The sequence below is a fragment of the Saccopteryx leptura genome, chromosome 6 (genome assembly GCF_036850995.1).
Source record: "Saccopteryx leptura isolate mSacLep1 chromosome 6, mSacLep1_pri_phased_curated, whole genome shotgun sequence".
Lineage (NCBI taxonomy): Eukaryota > Metazoa > Chordata > Mammalia > Chiroptera > Emballonuridae > Saccopteryx > Saccopteryx leptura.
In genome coordinates, this window is record NC_089508.1 from 78,117,467 (window position 1) to 78,130,381 (window position 12,915).

The window sequence follows — 12,915 nt, forward strand, 5'->3', positions numbered from 1 at the left end:
GACCCAGGTTCGATTCCCGGCCAGGGCACATAGGAGAAGCGCCCATTTGCTTCTCCACCCCTCCGCCACACCTTCCTCTCTGTCTCTCTCTTCCCCTCCCGCAGCCAGCCGAGGCTCCATTGGAGCAAAGATGGCCCGGGTGCTGGGGATGGCTCTGTGGCCTCTGCCTCAGGCGCTAGAGTGGCTCTGGTCGCAACATGGCGATGCCCAGGATGGGCAGAGCACCGCCCCCTGGTGGGCAGAGCGTCGCCCCATGGTGGGCGTGCTGGGTGGATCTCGGTCGGGCGCAGTCTGTCTGACTGTCTCTCCCTGTTTCCAGCTTCAGAAAAAATGCAAAAAAAAAAAAAAAAAAAAAAAAAAAAATGGATTTCGGCTCAGAATTTCAGGATAACTTCCCAAAACACTTACAGGGGTGGGTAAAAGTAGGTTTATAGTTTTCATACAAATAAACAATAATTTATAAATAATATAAGAATAAACTCTGTTTCACATACTCACAACAGTAAACCTACTTTTGACCATGAATGTACACCTGTATGCATTTGCCTGAGGTCAGAGCCTGTAGATTCCCTAGATAGCCCTGATATTTCCAATACCTGAAAATGAGGTCTGTTCCAAGGGGTTCTCAAGGTTGTCAGTCTTCAAAGCCATGTTGCTGACATTCTGATTAATTTGCTCTTGCTGGTAGGACTCCTCAGTTTGACCCTTTTAAGACATGTGCAGTCTTGTGCTGAGATCCTGTGGGTCTTCTTGGGCTGTGGTTTCTTTTCCATTGAAGGCATCCAGATCCGGTGGGTTCTGGCTCTGGAATCTGATCTGAACAGCATTATCCCTCCATTTTCAGGATCCAAAGAGAGGTGTGTACAGAGAAACTGGTCTATAGTCTTATAAAAGGCCATGTGTGGGGATCTACCACTAACTGTACCGGTATCAAGCTGTACTGAGAATTTGCATTTTGGCTCACGCTGGTTTTCAGGGTGCTTCTGCCCCATTTATTCTGCCTCAGCATGTGTCATCATGACAATGGAGTGAGTGTTCAGGTGGTATTCAATATACTAAGTATCCCCAAGAACAGAAAGGGATTTCTGCCTTGACCATGGGACAGCTATAACTCTCTAGGGTTAGACAGATTGGGGACAGGAATAAAAATTGAACAAATGACATAAAAAATGAGATAGGAAAGGTACCTGACTTTTGGTAGCTTGCCCAATGATTCCTGGAAGGTCTCTCACAGATTTCGTGCATTTCCTGGAGCCAACTGCCTCTGCTGACCCTGAATACAGGGGTTTAGCTAGGGTGTCAAGCTATCAGATCACATGAAAATAGCAGGTGGCTCTCTAGGAAAGAAATTAGTGCTGCTCCATGTTTTCCCAGGAACAGCTATCAAACTAAGCTACAAAAGGATGTATAGTTTGGGAGACTTCAATCAGCAGTAGAGGAATGTAGGGAAAACAGTGGTGTTAGGCTTGCTTGCTTATATTTTGCATGATGAGTGTATGAGCATGTGGCAATAGCCACGTGTGTATAGCCTATACAAGGCTATGGCGGCTTGCCCACAGGGAGTATGTTTGCCCACCACTGTGAGGGGACATTTTGCTGTTTGTTCACCTACTTCAGTGAGAAGTGGTTTTCCCCTGCCTGTTTGCTTGTCTGCCATTGTGAGAATCTATTAAATGGGAATGGCCCAACGCCTTCCAGTTCCACAGTTCATCTACCATCTGCCCGAATCCACTGTGAACTTGCCTGGCCTCAGCCACTGGCATTACATCTTGCCTAGTTGGCAGGATTCAGATCAGCTCGGTATGAAGCCACTGACACCTTTGAAGGGTGGAATAGAGGAGTGGCTGTTCTTAGCATATGGTTCCCTGTGGCTACCCTGTTGGGGGCTGTGGGCTGGGTGTTTCTTACAGCCTAGCAAGAAGAAACTGAAATCTCTCTACAAGAGACTGTGCAAGGTCAAAAGCTCCAGGATGAGCTGCAGACTGAACGCTGACAACAGCTTGAACTGCAACAGTTGCTGGAGAAGGAGGCCAACCACTTTCGAGAGCTTCAGTGTGAGCTGCAGGCTGAGAACCAACAATTGCTTGAACTTGAATGATTGGTGGAGAAGGAATTGCAAGTTAGAGAACTCCAGTTTGCCCTGGAAGCCAAATGCTGGCACTGGCAGCTGTTGGGAGACACAGCTGCAGGTTCAAAAGCTTCAGTTTCAGCTTCAGGCAAAGAGCCAGTAGCTGCAAGAGCCAAAGCAGTCACTGAAGGAGGAGGAGGCTTGGGCTAAAACTGCCATCAGTAGACTCGGAGACTGGCCAGTGGTCACCCAGAAGTTAAAAACCCAGTAGCCAAAAGTGCCTCAGGGGCAGGCACAACTTCCTCTATAAGTAGTGGAGCAATCTGGTCCAGCTCTATACCCAGAGTTGATAGAGTTAGGGGTGAAATTCAGGCAGAAACCTACTGAGTCCTTGGCAGCTTGGTTGCTGCAGTTGTGGGACACGGGGTGGATGGCATCATGTTCTCTGGAACAGAGATGGAGAAATTAGCTGCCATTACCACATACTCCTCCTTGAGGCAGTATCTTCATACCTGTCATGACAACCCAAGAAACCAGACCCTATTAAAATGGGTGATAGTTGCCATTCATACGGTTTGGCCAAATGCTGGAGACTTACAGGTGCAGTGAGTTGGTGACAGTCCTATACTGAACTGCAGCAGGCCCTCCAGGAACTGGGTATGAGGAATGCTGCATTCAATCTGAGGCCCGTGGGGCAAATGAGGAAGTATTTATGGCAGGGATGAGGGACCTTATTCTCTGTAGTGCTATCAACCCTTGTTGGGTCACTAGTGGCTATCTTGGACCCCTATGTGGGGCAGCCCATCAATACTGTTATACAGTTGGTGGCAAATTTAGGGAGGTGAAGGCAGCATGGTGCCATAAGGCTGTATGGGCTGCTGCCTTTGCTGCCCTCCCAACTAACAAGAGAAACAGGTCTGTAAAGGTTACCTGAACACAGATGTGGGTAGATTTGACTGCAGCTGGGCAGATAAAGAGAAATTGGGTGGCAGGTCTAATAGGGTCATGTAAGGGCTTTGGCAGCAGCTTAAGCCACAACAGAGGTTTCAGCTGCTGAAAAAGTGGTGGGAGAGGGTAGCCCTGGAAGCTGCCAAGAAATGGCTAGGGTTCAGGTTACACAGTTGCAGGATTATATGATGGAGACAGCTGTGAAAGAGAAGCATCCCCAAGATTTGTTGTTCCAGTTTGAATAGAGGGACTTAACAGGGAAGGGTTGGGAACTGGAGGCCCCATGTGAAATTGGCAGTCCACTGGTCCCCTTCCAATATGCAGCAGGTGTTGACCTTAGAAAATAATAGGTGTTTTTTTTTGTTTGTTTTTTTGCAGCAGCAACAGCTAAAAGAACTGTCAAGGAGGCACAGGCCTTGAATGTGTTTGACCCCGCCAAGCCCTGTAAACTAGCTGAGGGGTTTGGATGGGGCTTGTGGCAAAGGACAAAGCGCTTATGGAAAGGCGTTGAGGTCTGCTAATTAAGAGCTGTATGGTTAGTTGCCTGTAATGAACTTTTTTCTTGGGTGATCTGCATAGACAGCTGGGCTGTCTATCATGGACTGATCACTGAGCAGTATCATGGACTCAAAGTAGGGACTGAGACAAGAGGGGGGCACTGGTTCCCTTGCTGGAGGGAAACACTGCTTATGGAAAGTAATGAGAGACCCTGATGGGGGGGGGCTGGCACCTCTAGAGGCCCTCCTTCACGGGGAAACTAATTCCATCAACTTGCAGAGATGCACCAAGGATACTTTCTTCAATGGACATGGCTCTGGACTGTACAGGCCCCCCATCTATGATGGGTGGCCTTTCTGGCACTGTGGGGTAGGGGGATAGAGGTGGGCCTCCAGTTAACTCCCTGGGCAGAGTGCTCACAGAAACATTGTGAAGGGCACCTTTGTAAATATTGTCATTTTTGGTATAGCTTGTGCCTTTGTAAAACTGCTGTAGTCTGTACTGTTTCAGTTTCTGTAATGTACCTCACTTCTCACACAGGAACCACTGCAAAAGATACCTGTCATGTAGATTGTGAGGGGAGCAACCCTAAAGGGGTGGAATGTAAGGAAAACAGCTGTGTTAGGCTTGCTCGCTTGAGCTTTGCATGATTAGTGTGTGAGTACGTGGTAGAGCCACATGTGTATAGCCTACGTAAGGCTACAGCATGAGGGGCTGTTATGCTGTTTGTTCACCTTCTGCCATGAGAAGTGGTTTTTCCTTGCCTGTTTGCTTGTTCACTGTTGTGAGAATCTATTAAATAGGAATGGCCCAAAGCTTTCTGGCTCTGCAGTTCCTCTACCGTTTGCCCGAATCTATTGTGAACCTGCCTGGCCTTGGCCACTGGCATTACAAGGACCTATGACTTCAGGGGTACCATGAGCTTAGAACCCAAAGGGGGCAAACTCCTCTAGAAAAAAATGGATGGTGTAAGAAGTAGCACTAAATTTTGGAGAAAGGCTAACCTCATCTGTGTAGTTAAGAGGGATGAACTAAGTGTACTGCTAGGATAACTACATCCTTAAGTAACCAGAAGTTGGGGACAGGGAACAGGAATAGGGAATGCAGAACTGTTGATATGATTCTAGCCTCTATTTTGAATTCAGGCAAGAAAGCTATGTTAGAAAATTCCACATCTGTGAAATAAGTTAAAATCTTTAAAACTTCATAAGGAACGTAGCCTTCTTCACTGCGTAATTGCTCCTTCTGTCTGAGATTAAGTTGGGATCCTTTGCTAAGTTAAAAGCCTTAAAAATGTGATTGAGAACCCCCTGATTTTTCAGGGTAGTTTTTTTCTGTCTTCTCTGAGACGATTACTCAGGGTGGCACTATAGGACCAGAGCTTTGATAGTCGCAAGGAGATCACTCACAGCTTTGCAGTGAGTGGGGATTTGGCCCTGGCCGGTTGGCTCAGTGGTAGAGCGTTGGCCTGGCATGCGGGAGTCCAGGGTTCAATTCCCGGCCAGGGCACACAGGAGAGGCGCCCATCTGCTTCTCCACCCCTCCCCCTCTCCTTCCTCTCTGTCTCTCTCTTCCCCTCCCACAACCAAGGCTCCATTGGAGCAAAGTTGGCCTGGGCGCTGAGGATGGCTCTATGGCCTCTGCCTCAGGCGCTAGAATGGCTCTGGTTGCAACAGAGCAAAGCCCCATATGGGCAGAGCCTCACCCCCTGGTGGGCATGCCAGGTGGATCCTGGTCGGGCGCATGCGGGAGTCTGTCTGACTGCCTCCCTGTTTCCAACTTCAGAAAAATACAAGAAAAAAAAAAAAAAGAAAGTGGGGATTTCTTCTCAGTCTGCTTTCCAGAACTGGGATTTGTTAGTGAGTTGGTGGAGTTACTACCTAAGTTATTAGGAACCTATAACACATGGCTTTAACTATGTCTTTGAGTTTCATAAGCTTCCAATTAAGTTAGATTGGTCTGGAAGGTCTTAGAAGCTTAGGATGCCTAGCAAAGATTGGGGAGGGTCTGGAAATGAGGGTCAGGTTGGAAATGTCAGGTATTTGTGCATAGCCACACTTCTTTGCCCAGTCCACAGTACATCCTCTATGAATTGGCCGTCTGTATGGCTCATCTGAAGTAGTTTGGTGACCTGACACATGGGGAAAAGAACTTAGGATATAATACTGCTCTAATCTTTTCAGTACATAAAAGCTGTGGTGCTTTGGTAGTGAAGCAGCTCAAGAGATAGAACATTTGTGACAGGTGTTTCAACCACAGAGTTGCTTGCTCCCATTGCCCACCCACATTATGAGATTTGGACACTCACTGAATCTGTACCATGTCCACTGAATCTGTACCATGTTCAGTTGAGGCTGCACGCTCAACTGTATGTTGTGTGATAGTGATAGAAAGAGTTTGGGTGCTTGATAAGAGTTCTCAGATGCAGGTGAAAATTCTGGTTACTAGCTGTGATTTAAAGCAAATGACATTTTAGACTTCAACCTCCTTATCTGAAAATTGCAGGTAATATGATGTGCCTTTTAGGTGTATTATGAAGACTAATTAAAAGGAAATAACAATTGTAAAACATCTAGGAAAGCATCTGATACACAGGCAATCTATATGTTGATATTCATATTATTTTTAAAGTAATATTAGTTTAGCTATGAAAAAGACTATATAGTACTTCTCTAATAAATTATATATTTAAAACATACATAGTTTTAATTAGCCTTTGTGGAAATTTACTTCATTCAACCAAAATAAATATAGAAATAAATAGTTATCTGTAGAAAATACTTGTATCTCACCTTGGTTGCTTCATTGATGATTTGGAACCTGGTACTGTCTTTGCCTATTGTGACTGAGTTTAGTAATGCCCGATAGGTGGACTTCTTGGAGAGCTGTTGTTTCTGACGCCTACAGAAATGGAGTACACAGACACCTGAGATTTGTGACTGTCAGCATTCAATAGACTATATTACCATGGAAAATTGATTAAAATTTACTATGATAGTGAATTGGGCACAGACATAATTAGTATTCCAATAAAGTACTAAGAGGAGTACTTTGTTATTAGAGTACCAGTAAATTAGTAGTAATTTTAAAAATACTAATAAAATCATTCAACATATAACATTACTCAAGGATTGGTATTTTGTCCCCTTTATTGAGAAGGTGGAAAAATTTTCATAGATGACATTAGCTTATTAATTTTACTTCCTCTTTTCATAAAATGTACACTTTACTAGAAACTCAATACATTCTAAAGGAAATCTAATATAATCTAGTGGTTTAACAAGGTGATCACTATAGAATTTAATAAGTTTAAAAAATTCACTATAGAATTCCCTGTAAGGTACTGTTTGAATTAAAATGAATACTTTCTTCTTCTAAAGCAATGTGAATAAATTAGAAAGTTGTAATATACAATACAACTTTTTTTTTAGTGTGCACACAAGAGAGAGAGATACTAAGGAACAGACAAGGACAGACAGGCAGGAAGGGAGAGAGATGAGAAGCCTCAACTCATAGTTGTGACACCTTAGTTGCTCATTGATTGTGTTCTCATATATGCCTTGACCAGGGGGCTCCAGCCAAGCCAGTGACCCCTTGCTCAAGCCAGTGACCTTGGGCTTCAAGCCAGTGACCTTTGGGCTCAAGCCAGTGACCTTGCTCAAGCCAGCCACCCCACACTCAAGCTGGTGAGTCCGTGCTCAAGCCTGCAACTTTGGGGTTTTGAACCTGGGTCCTTAGTGTCCCAGGCCAATACTCTATACACTGTACCACCGCCTGGTCAGGCATGATACAACTTTTGATGATTTTAACTTCAGGATCACAGGCTCTAGGGAAACAGGCAATCTTACATAGTGGTGATAGAAGTACAAAACGATACAGTCCCTGTGGCAGGATCTGGTAACAGCTAAAATTTCAAATATATTTATTCTTTGACCCAGTAATCCCTCTACGGGAAATTCATCCTGTAAATACACTTGCATGTCTAGGAAATGACATATGTATAGCTTTTCATTGTGGCAGTGCAACCCAAAAGTCTAACAATATGAGAAAAACTGAATAAATTATAGTACATCTACCCAATGGAATACTACACAGCTGTAAAATGAGAGGACAAGTTCCATATACTCATGCAGAGCTCTTCAGAATAAACTGTGAAGCAGAAAAAAAAAAGCAGGTATGTAATAGTAGACGTAGAAAACTTCTTGGTATAAGGAGGGTGGTGATATATAAATATATGCAGTTAGCCCTTGCTGGGTAGCTCAGTTGGTTAGAGTATTGTCCTGATGCACCAAGGTTATGGATTTGATTCCTGGTCAGGGCATATATAAGAAACAACCAACGAACACATGAATAAGTCAAACAACAAACTGATGTTTTTCTCTCTCTCTCTTCCCTTCTCTCTCTATATATATAAAGAAAAAATTTTAGAAAATTAGTATTAGGTTACAGAAAATACTGGAAGGATAAATGAATAAATCTGGTTACAAGGACAAGATGTGGAATTGGGTGGAAAGGGACAGGAATGAAAATAATATTATTTGACATACATCTTGTTATATTATTTGAACCATGTAAATGTATTATCTATTCAAAGACAAAATTTTTTTTTTTTTGAGAGAGAGGAGAGAGATGGGAAGGGAGAGCAATGAGAAGCATTAACTCATAGTTGTGTCACTTTAGTTGTTCATTGATTGCTTCTCATATGTGCCTTGACCAGGGGCTCAAGCCAAGCCAGTGACCCCTGGCTCAAGCCAGCAATCTTGGGCTTAAGCTAATGGCCTTGGGTGCAAGCCAGCAGCCTGGGGATTTCAAATCTGGGACCCCAGTATCCCAGGTTGATGCTCTATGCACTGTGCCACCACCGGGCAGGCCAAAGACATAATTTTTTTTTCTTTTTAGGTGAGAGGAGAGAAGATAGTGAGGCAGACTCCCACATGTGCTCCAACCAAGATCCACCTGGAAACCCCATCTGGGGCCAAGGCTTGAGTACCAAGCTATTTTTAGCACCTGAGGCTGATGTGCTCCAAAGAAGCTATCCTTGGCACCTGGGGCCACACTCAAACCAATCAAGCCATTGGCTGCAGGAAGGGGAAAAGAAAGAGGAGGGAGAAATTTGGGGAGAAGCAGGTGGTTGCTTCTCCTGTGTGCACTGACTGGGAATCTAAGCTGGGATGTCCACATGCTGGGCTGATGATTAGCCACCAACCAAGGCCAAAGACATAAAATTTTAACATCAGTTTAAAAACAGATGACTTTTTTTTTTTTTTATAATTCTGTTATTTTATTAAATTTTTTTAAAATTTATTTTTAGAGAGGAGAGAGAGAGGGTGAGAGAGAGACAGAGAGAGAGAGAGAGAGAGAGAGAGAGAGAGAGACAGAGAGAGAGAAGGGGGGAGGAGCTGGAAGCATCAACTCCCATATGTGCCTTGACCAGGCAAGCCCAGGGTTTCAAACCGGTGACCTCAGCATTTCCAGGTCGATGCTTTATCCACTGCGCCACCACAGGTCAGACAAACAGTTGACTTCTAAAATAAGCTATCTGTTTACTGAAAAATTTAAATACTACAGTAGTAAGTATGTAAAGTTAAAAGCAAATGTCTTATAAATTCCTTAATCATTGAATTTCCTAAATGGCTCTTTCCTTAGAAAGCCTCTCAGCTCTCAAAAATTTATTGAATATCAATTTTAGAATATTAGGAGAAATGTTCACATCTAAGTAATATATTTCTTCTTCTTACCTGTAGAAAGCAATCTTGCTGCAGTCTTTGAAAACGTCTTTATCTACAGCTTCATCTTCAACACTAAATAAACAGACATTTTAAGAAAGTTATTTAACATAGGGTTTTCTAATCTAATTTTTGTACTTTCATTTTTTCCCTTCTTTTCCAAGTGAGAATACAGGAAATAGAGAGACAGACTCTTGCATATGCCCCTACTGGGATCCACCTGGCAACCCTGTCTGGGGCCAATACACTGCCCATCTGGGGCCATGCACACATCTGAACTATTTTTAGCACCTGAGGTGGAGGCTCCACAGAGCCATCCTCAGCGCCCAGGGCTGATGCGCTTGAACTAATCGAGCCATGGCTGTAGGAGGAGAAGGTGGAGGGGAGGGGAGAAGTGGAGAAGCAGATGGTCGCTTCTTCTATTCCTGACTGGGAATCAAACCTGAGACACACCAGGCCAACGCTCTACCACTGAGACAATCAGCCAGGGCCTAATTTTTGTACTTTCTCTATCTATAGTATGAACATGGGAAGTAAATCTCTGCAATGCCAATGATATTGCCATTACATAACACAACAACATGTGCTGCAGAACAAGATTCTTTTTTAAATCATCCAAGGTAAACATTAAAATATTAAGCTCCAGTTTTACTCTGAAAGCAATAGAAAAATCACTTATGAAGAAGGATTCTTTTAAAACAATGAGTGAAAAATAATGGAAAGAGACTTGACATGGTGTGGTGAACAGAAAGTACAACATACAGTTAATATATTATAGAATTGTACACCTAAAACCTATATAATTTTATTAGCCAATGTCTCCCCAATAAATTCAATTAAAAGTAAATAAAATGAGTGAAGGTTATGACTACAACAAAATTTGTAAAAGCAAAAACAAACAAAAAACCCAAACCAAACAAAAACAACCCATCCATTTATTTATTCAAAAAAGTATTTTCAGAATATTCTTACTGAGTGCTGGGTTCTAAGGAAGATACGAAGGACTGTGTCCAAGATTTCTGTGAGAGCCTACCAACAATTACAAATCAACCTGACAAATGCTACAACAGAGATATGTGTAAGGTGCTAGGCTAAGAATAGGAATAGGTGTAGAAGAAAAATCATTAGCTTTTTAAGACAATGCTGACAATCTAGGTGTCAGTGTTTTTTAATACCAAGTTTCCAGGAAAGTTGTTTCTGGTTTAGAACGTATATAGAACATGAACAAGCTGTATGTATATTGCTAGTTAAGATTGTATTTAACATATGCCCATTAAAACAACCACAGGGTATAAGGGGAAAAAAACATTGCCTTTCATGCAGAGGTGTGGTTAAATGCAGCTGTAGTTAGATTGTCCATGATTAAAGCTATAACTGAACATCAATTTCAAAATATTATATAAACAAGCGTGAACAGATACACTTTCTTGGCCATACTAAAAAATGGTTTATTGGCCCTGCTGGCTCAGTGGATAGAGCGTTGGCCCTGTGTATGGACATCCTGGGTTCAATCCCCAGTCAGGGCATACAGAAGCAACCATCTGCTTCTCTTCCCCACCCTCTCCCCCTGCTCTCTTCCTCTACCCCTTTCCACCCAGTGGCTCAATTATTCTCAGCGTGCCCCCCCCCACCCCCACTGGGGTAGCTCAGTTGGTCTGAGCTGCAGCCTCAGGCACTAAAAATAGCTCGTTTGAACTTGGCCCCAGACGGGTTGTCCCGGGTCAGAGTGCATGCAAGAATGTCTCCCCTCCTCTCACTTAAAAAAAAAAAGTTTTTCATGGAAGTAATCAAATCCTTCACTGACTCAGTCTTTGTTACTGTTTCTTTTAATCAAGTGTGCAAAGATGAAGAAATTTGCCGTCTCCTTCTTTCCAGCTTTGAAGAATAAGCTCTGGAATGATGTGGGAAGAGGTGGGTATAGTTGAACTTGGTAAGCAACATGCTTGAAATTCATGTGTTAGAGTTCTGATCTAACAAAACTCTTCTGGTTTTTTTAATCATCCTGAAAGTATTTTATTAGGGTCTAGCTATTAATATCAATTAATATCAGTTCCCTGGGGAACTGAGAAAAAACGATAAATATTAAGTGCACAAATATAGAGCATGCTATAAATAATAAGAGCAATCAAACAATAAAACCTTCAAAGCCAGAATGTTGCTTACAGGTACTTTCAGGTACTATTGCCTGCCTCTGTGGGCCCTGGAATCAGTCCCTGCAGGATCACTGGGTCTTTACCTGATTTCCTCATTTCCGGATACCTCCATGGCTTCCAAGTCACTTCACAGGCTCCCAGCTCTCAGTCCAAGTCTCTGGGCGATCTTTTAGCAATAGGCCACTTGCTAAATTACCACCAGCACTTCACCCCCGTCCAGTTTCTAGGAAATAGGAGTCCTTACGCAGTGACAACTTGACTTTTCCTCCTGGAACTTCCAGGCCCAAGAGTGTCTACAGGGACTTTTTATTTTTTTTAATTTGGCAAGTTTTTCTTAGTAAATACAGGCTGATGAGAAACAGCTTTTGTTAGGAACTAAAACTGTCTTTGCAGCAGAGGAGGCGTGAGGATGAAAACTCAAAGAACAAGAGAAACAGGAAGTATTGAGACAGCCTGCCTGATTGGACAAGCTTCTGGTTTATCTCAGTGACAGTCACCCTATATATATTGCAAACTGACCCACTTTCTTCTCGTTTTTAATTTTGAGTAGAAAGTGCTGCCAGGTCTTTGCTGGAGCTTTGTGTTCTTCACCCAAATTCTACAGTAGCTTTATACTTTTCAAGGCTAGAAGGAGCTGGTAAAAGAGATTATGTATTACACCATCCAGTTTTGGAATCGCCTATATTGCACCACCGCCAAATTCCAGTCTTTGCTTAATTACCTCCAAAGACCGAGAACTCACTACTAGACCCCCAAACAAACGCTTTCCCGGACTTCCGGCCCCGAAATCTGACTTTGACTTAGGCGGAATAAGGGGCTGGAGCGAACAGGAGGAGGAGAAAGCTAAACGCTAGATGGATGCTTGCCTGGTCCCCAAACCCGTTAACTGCTGGGAGACAGAAGAGCCGAATGAGGCGGTGTAACTTCTAGAAATCATTCTAACTCGCCAAGGTGATCAGGTTATGACAGGACGACGCCTGCGCAGTTTTTCCTCGCACCAAAGCAGTGACGGAGGGAGGGGCTGCTGAGTCACAAAACAAACAAGCATCGCGAGGTTTGGAGACCCGGATGACTGACCCCAAAGAGCAAGCCGGAAGAGGGCGGGACGAACCGGAAGAAGGTGAGATGCTTTCGGTAGACACTCCATGGCTGTGAAAATGGCGGCGGTTTCGTGGCTTCAGGTTCTGCCTATCATTCTTCTTCTTCTCGGGGCTCAGCCGTCCCCATTGTCTCTTTTCGGTATAGGACCGGTACCTGTCGCTGCTGCCGATCGATCCAGGTGGCACATTCCGATACCGTCGGTGAGTGTTCTGAAGCAACTGAGCCCGTAGGAGGGAGGGGTGGGGCTACGGCGGCCCAAGGGGTTCATGAAGGTTCCCTGAAAGTCTGCTTCCAAAGGGATGGGATCGCCGTGAGTGTCCTTGTCGCTGGTTAACAAGAACTCACCTCCCTGGAGCGGAAAGCAGTGAACTTCTGTGGTTAGTTTAGCAGGAATGTCAGAGAATCAGGCAGGAGTGGAGAG

At 43.8% G+C, this 12,915-nt stretch overlaps 2 protein-coding genes across 5 annotated transcripts in view; one reads left to right on the forward strand and one right to left on the reverse strand.

The window, feature by feature from the left end:
- Positions 1-12,579, reverse strand: part of GANC (glucosidase alpha, neutral C) — an 84,147-nt gene extending 71,568 nt beyond the window's left edge. The window contains exons 1-4 of one of the 3 annotated variants that reach the window (XM_066343766.1): positions 12,505-12,579; positions 11,477-11,616; positions 9,253-9,315; positions 6,307-6,415 (exon numbers count right to left, since the gene is read on the reverse strand). In XM_066343766.1, coding sequence (XP_066199863.1) covers positions 6,307-6,415; positions 9,253-9,315; positions 11,477-11,505 — 201 coding nt within the window. In that variant the 5' untranslated portion in view covers positions 11,506-11,616; positions 12,505-12,579. The other 2 variants (XM_066343765.1, XM_066343767.1) reach the window with 2 other exon arrangements.
- TMEM87A (transmembrane protein 87A) overlaps positions 12,506-12,915 on the forward strand; it is a 53,515-nt gene continuing 53,105 nt past the window's right edge. For both annotated transcript variants that reach the window (XM_066343773.1, XM_066343774.1), the window contains exon 1: positions 12,506-12,694. In XM_066343773.1, the coding sequence (XP_066199870.1) occupies positions 12,539-12,694 (156 nt within the window). In that variant the 5' untranslated portion in view covers positions 12,506-12,538. The remainder of the gene's footprint in view (positions 12,695-12,915) is intronic.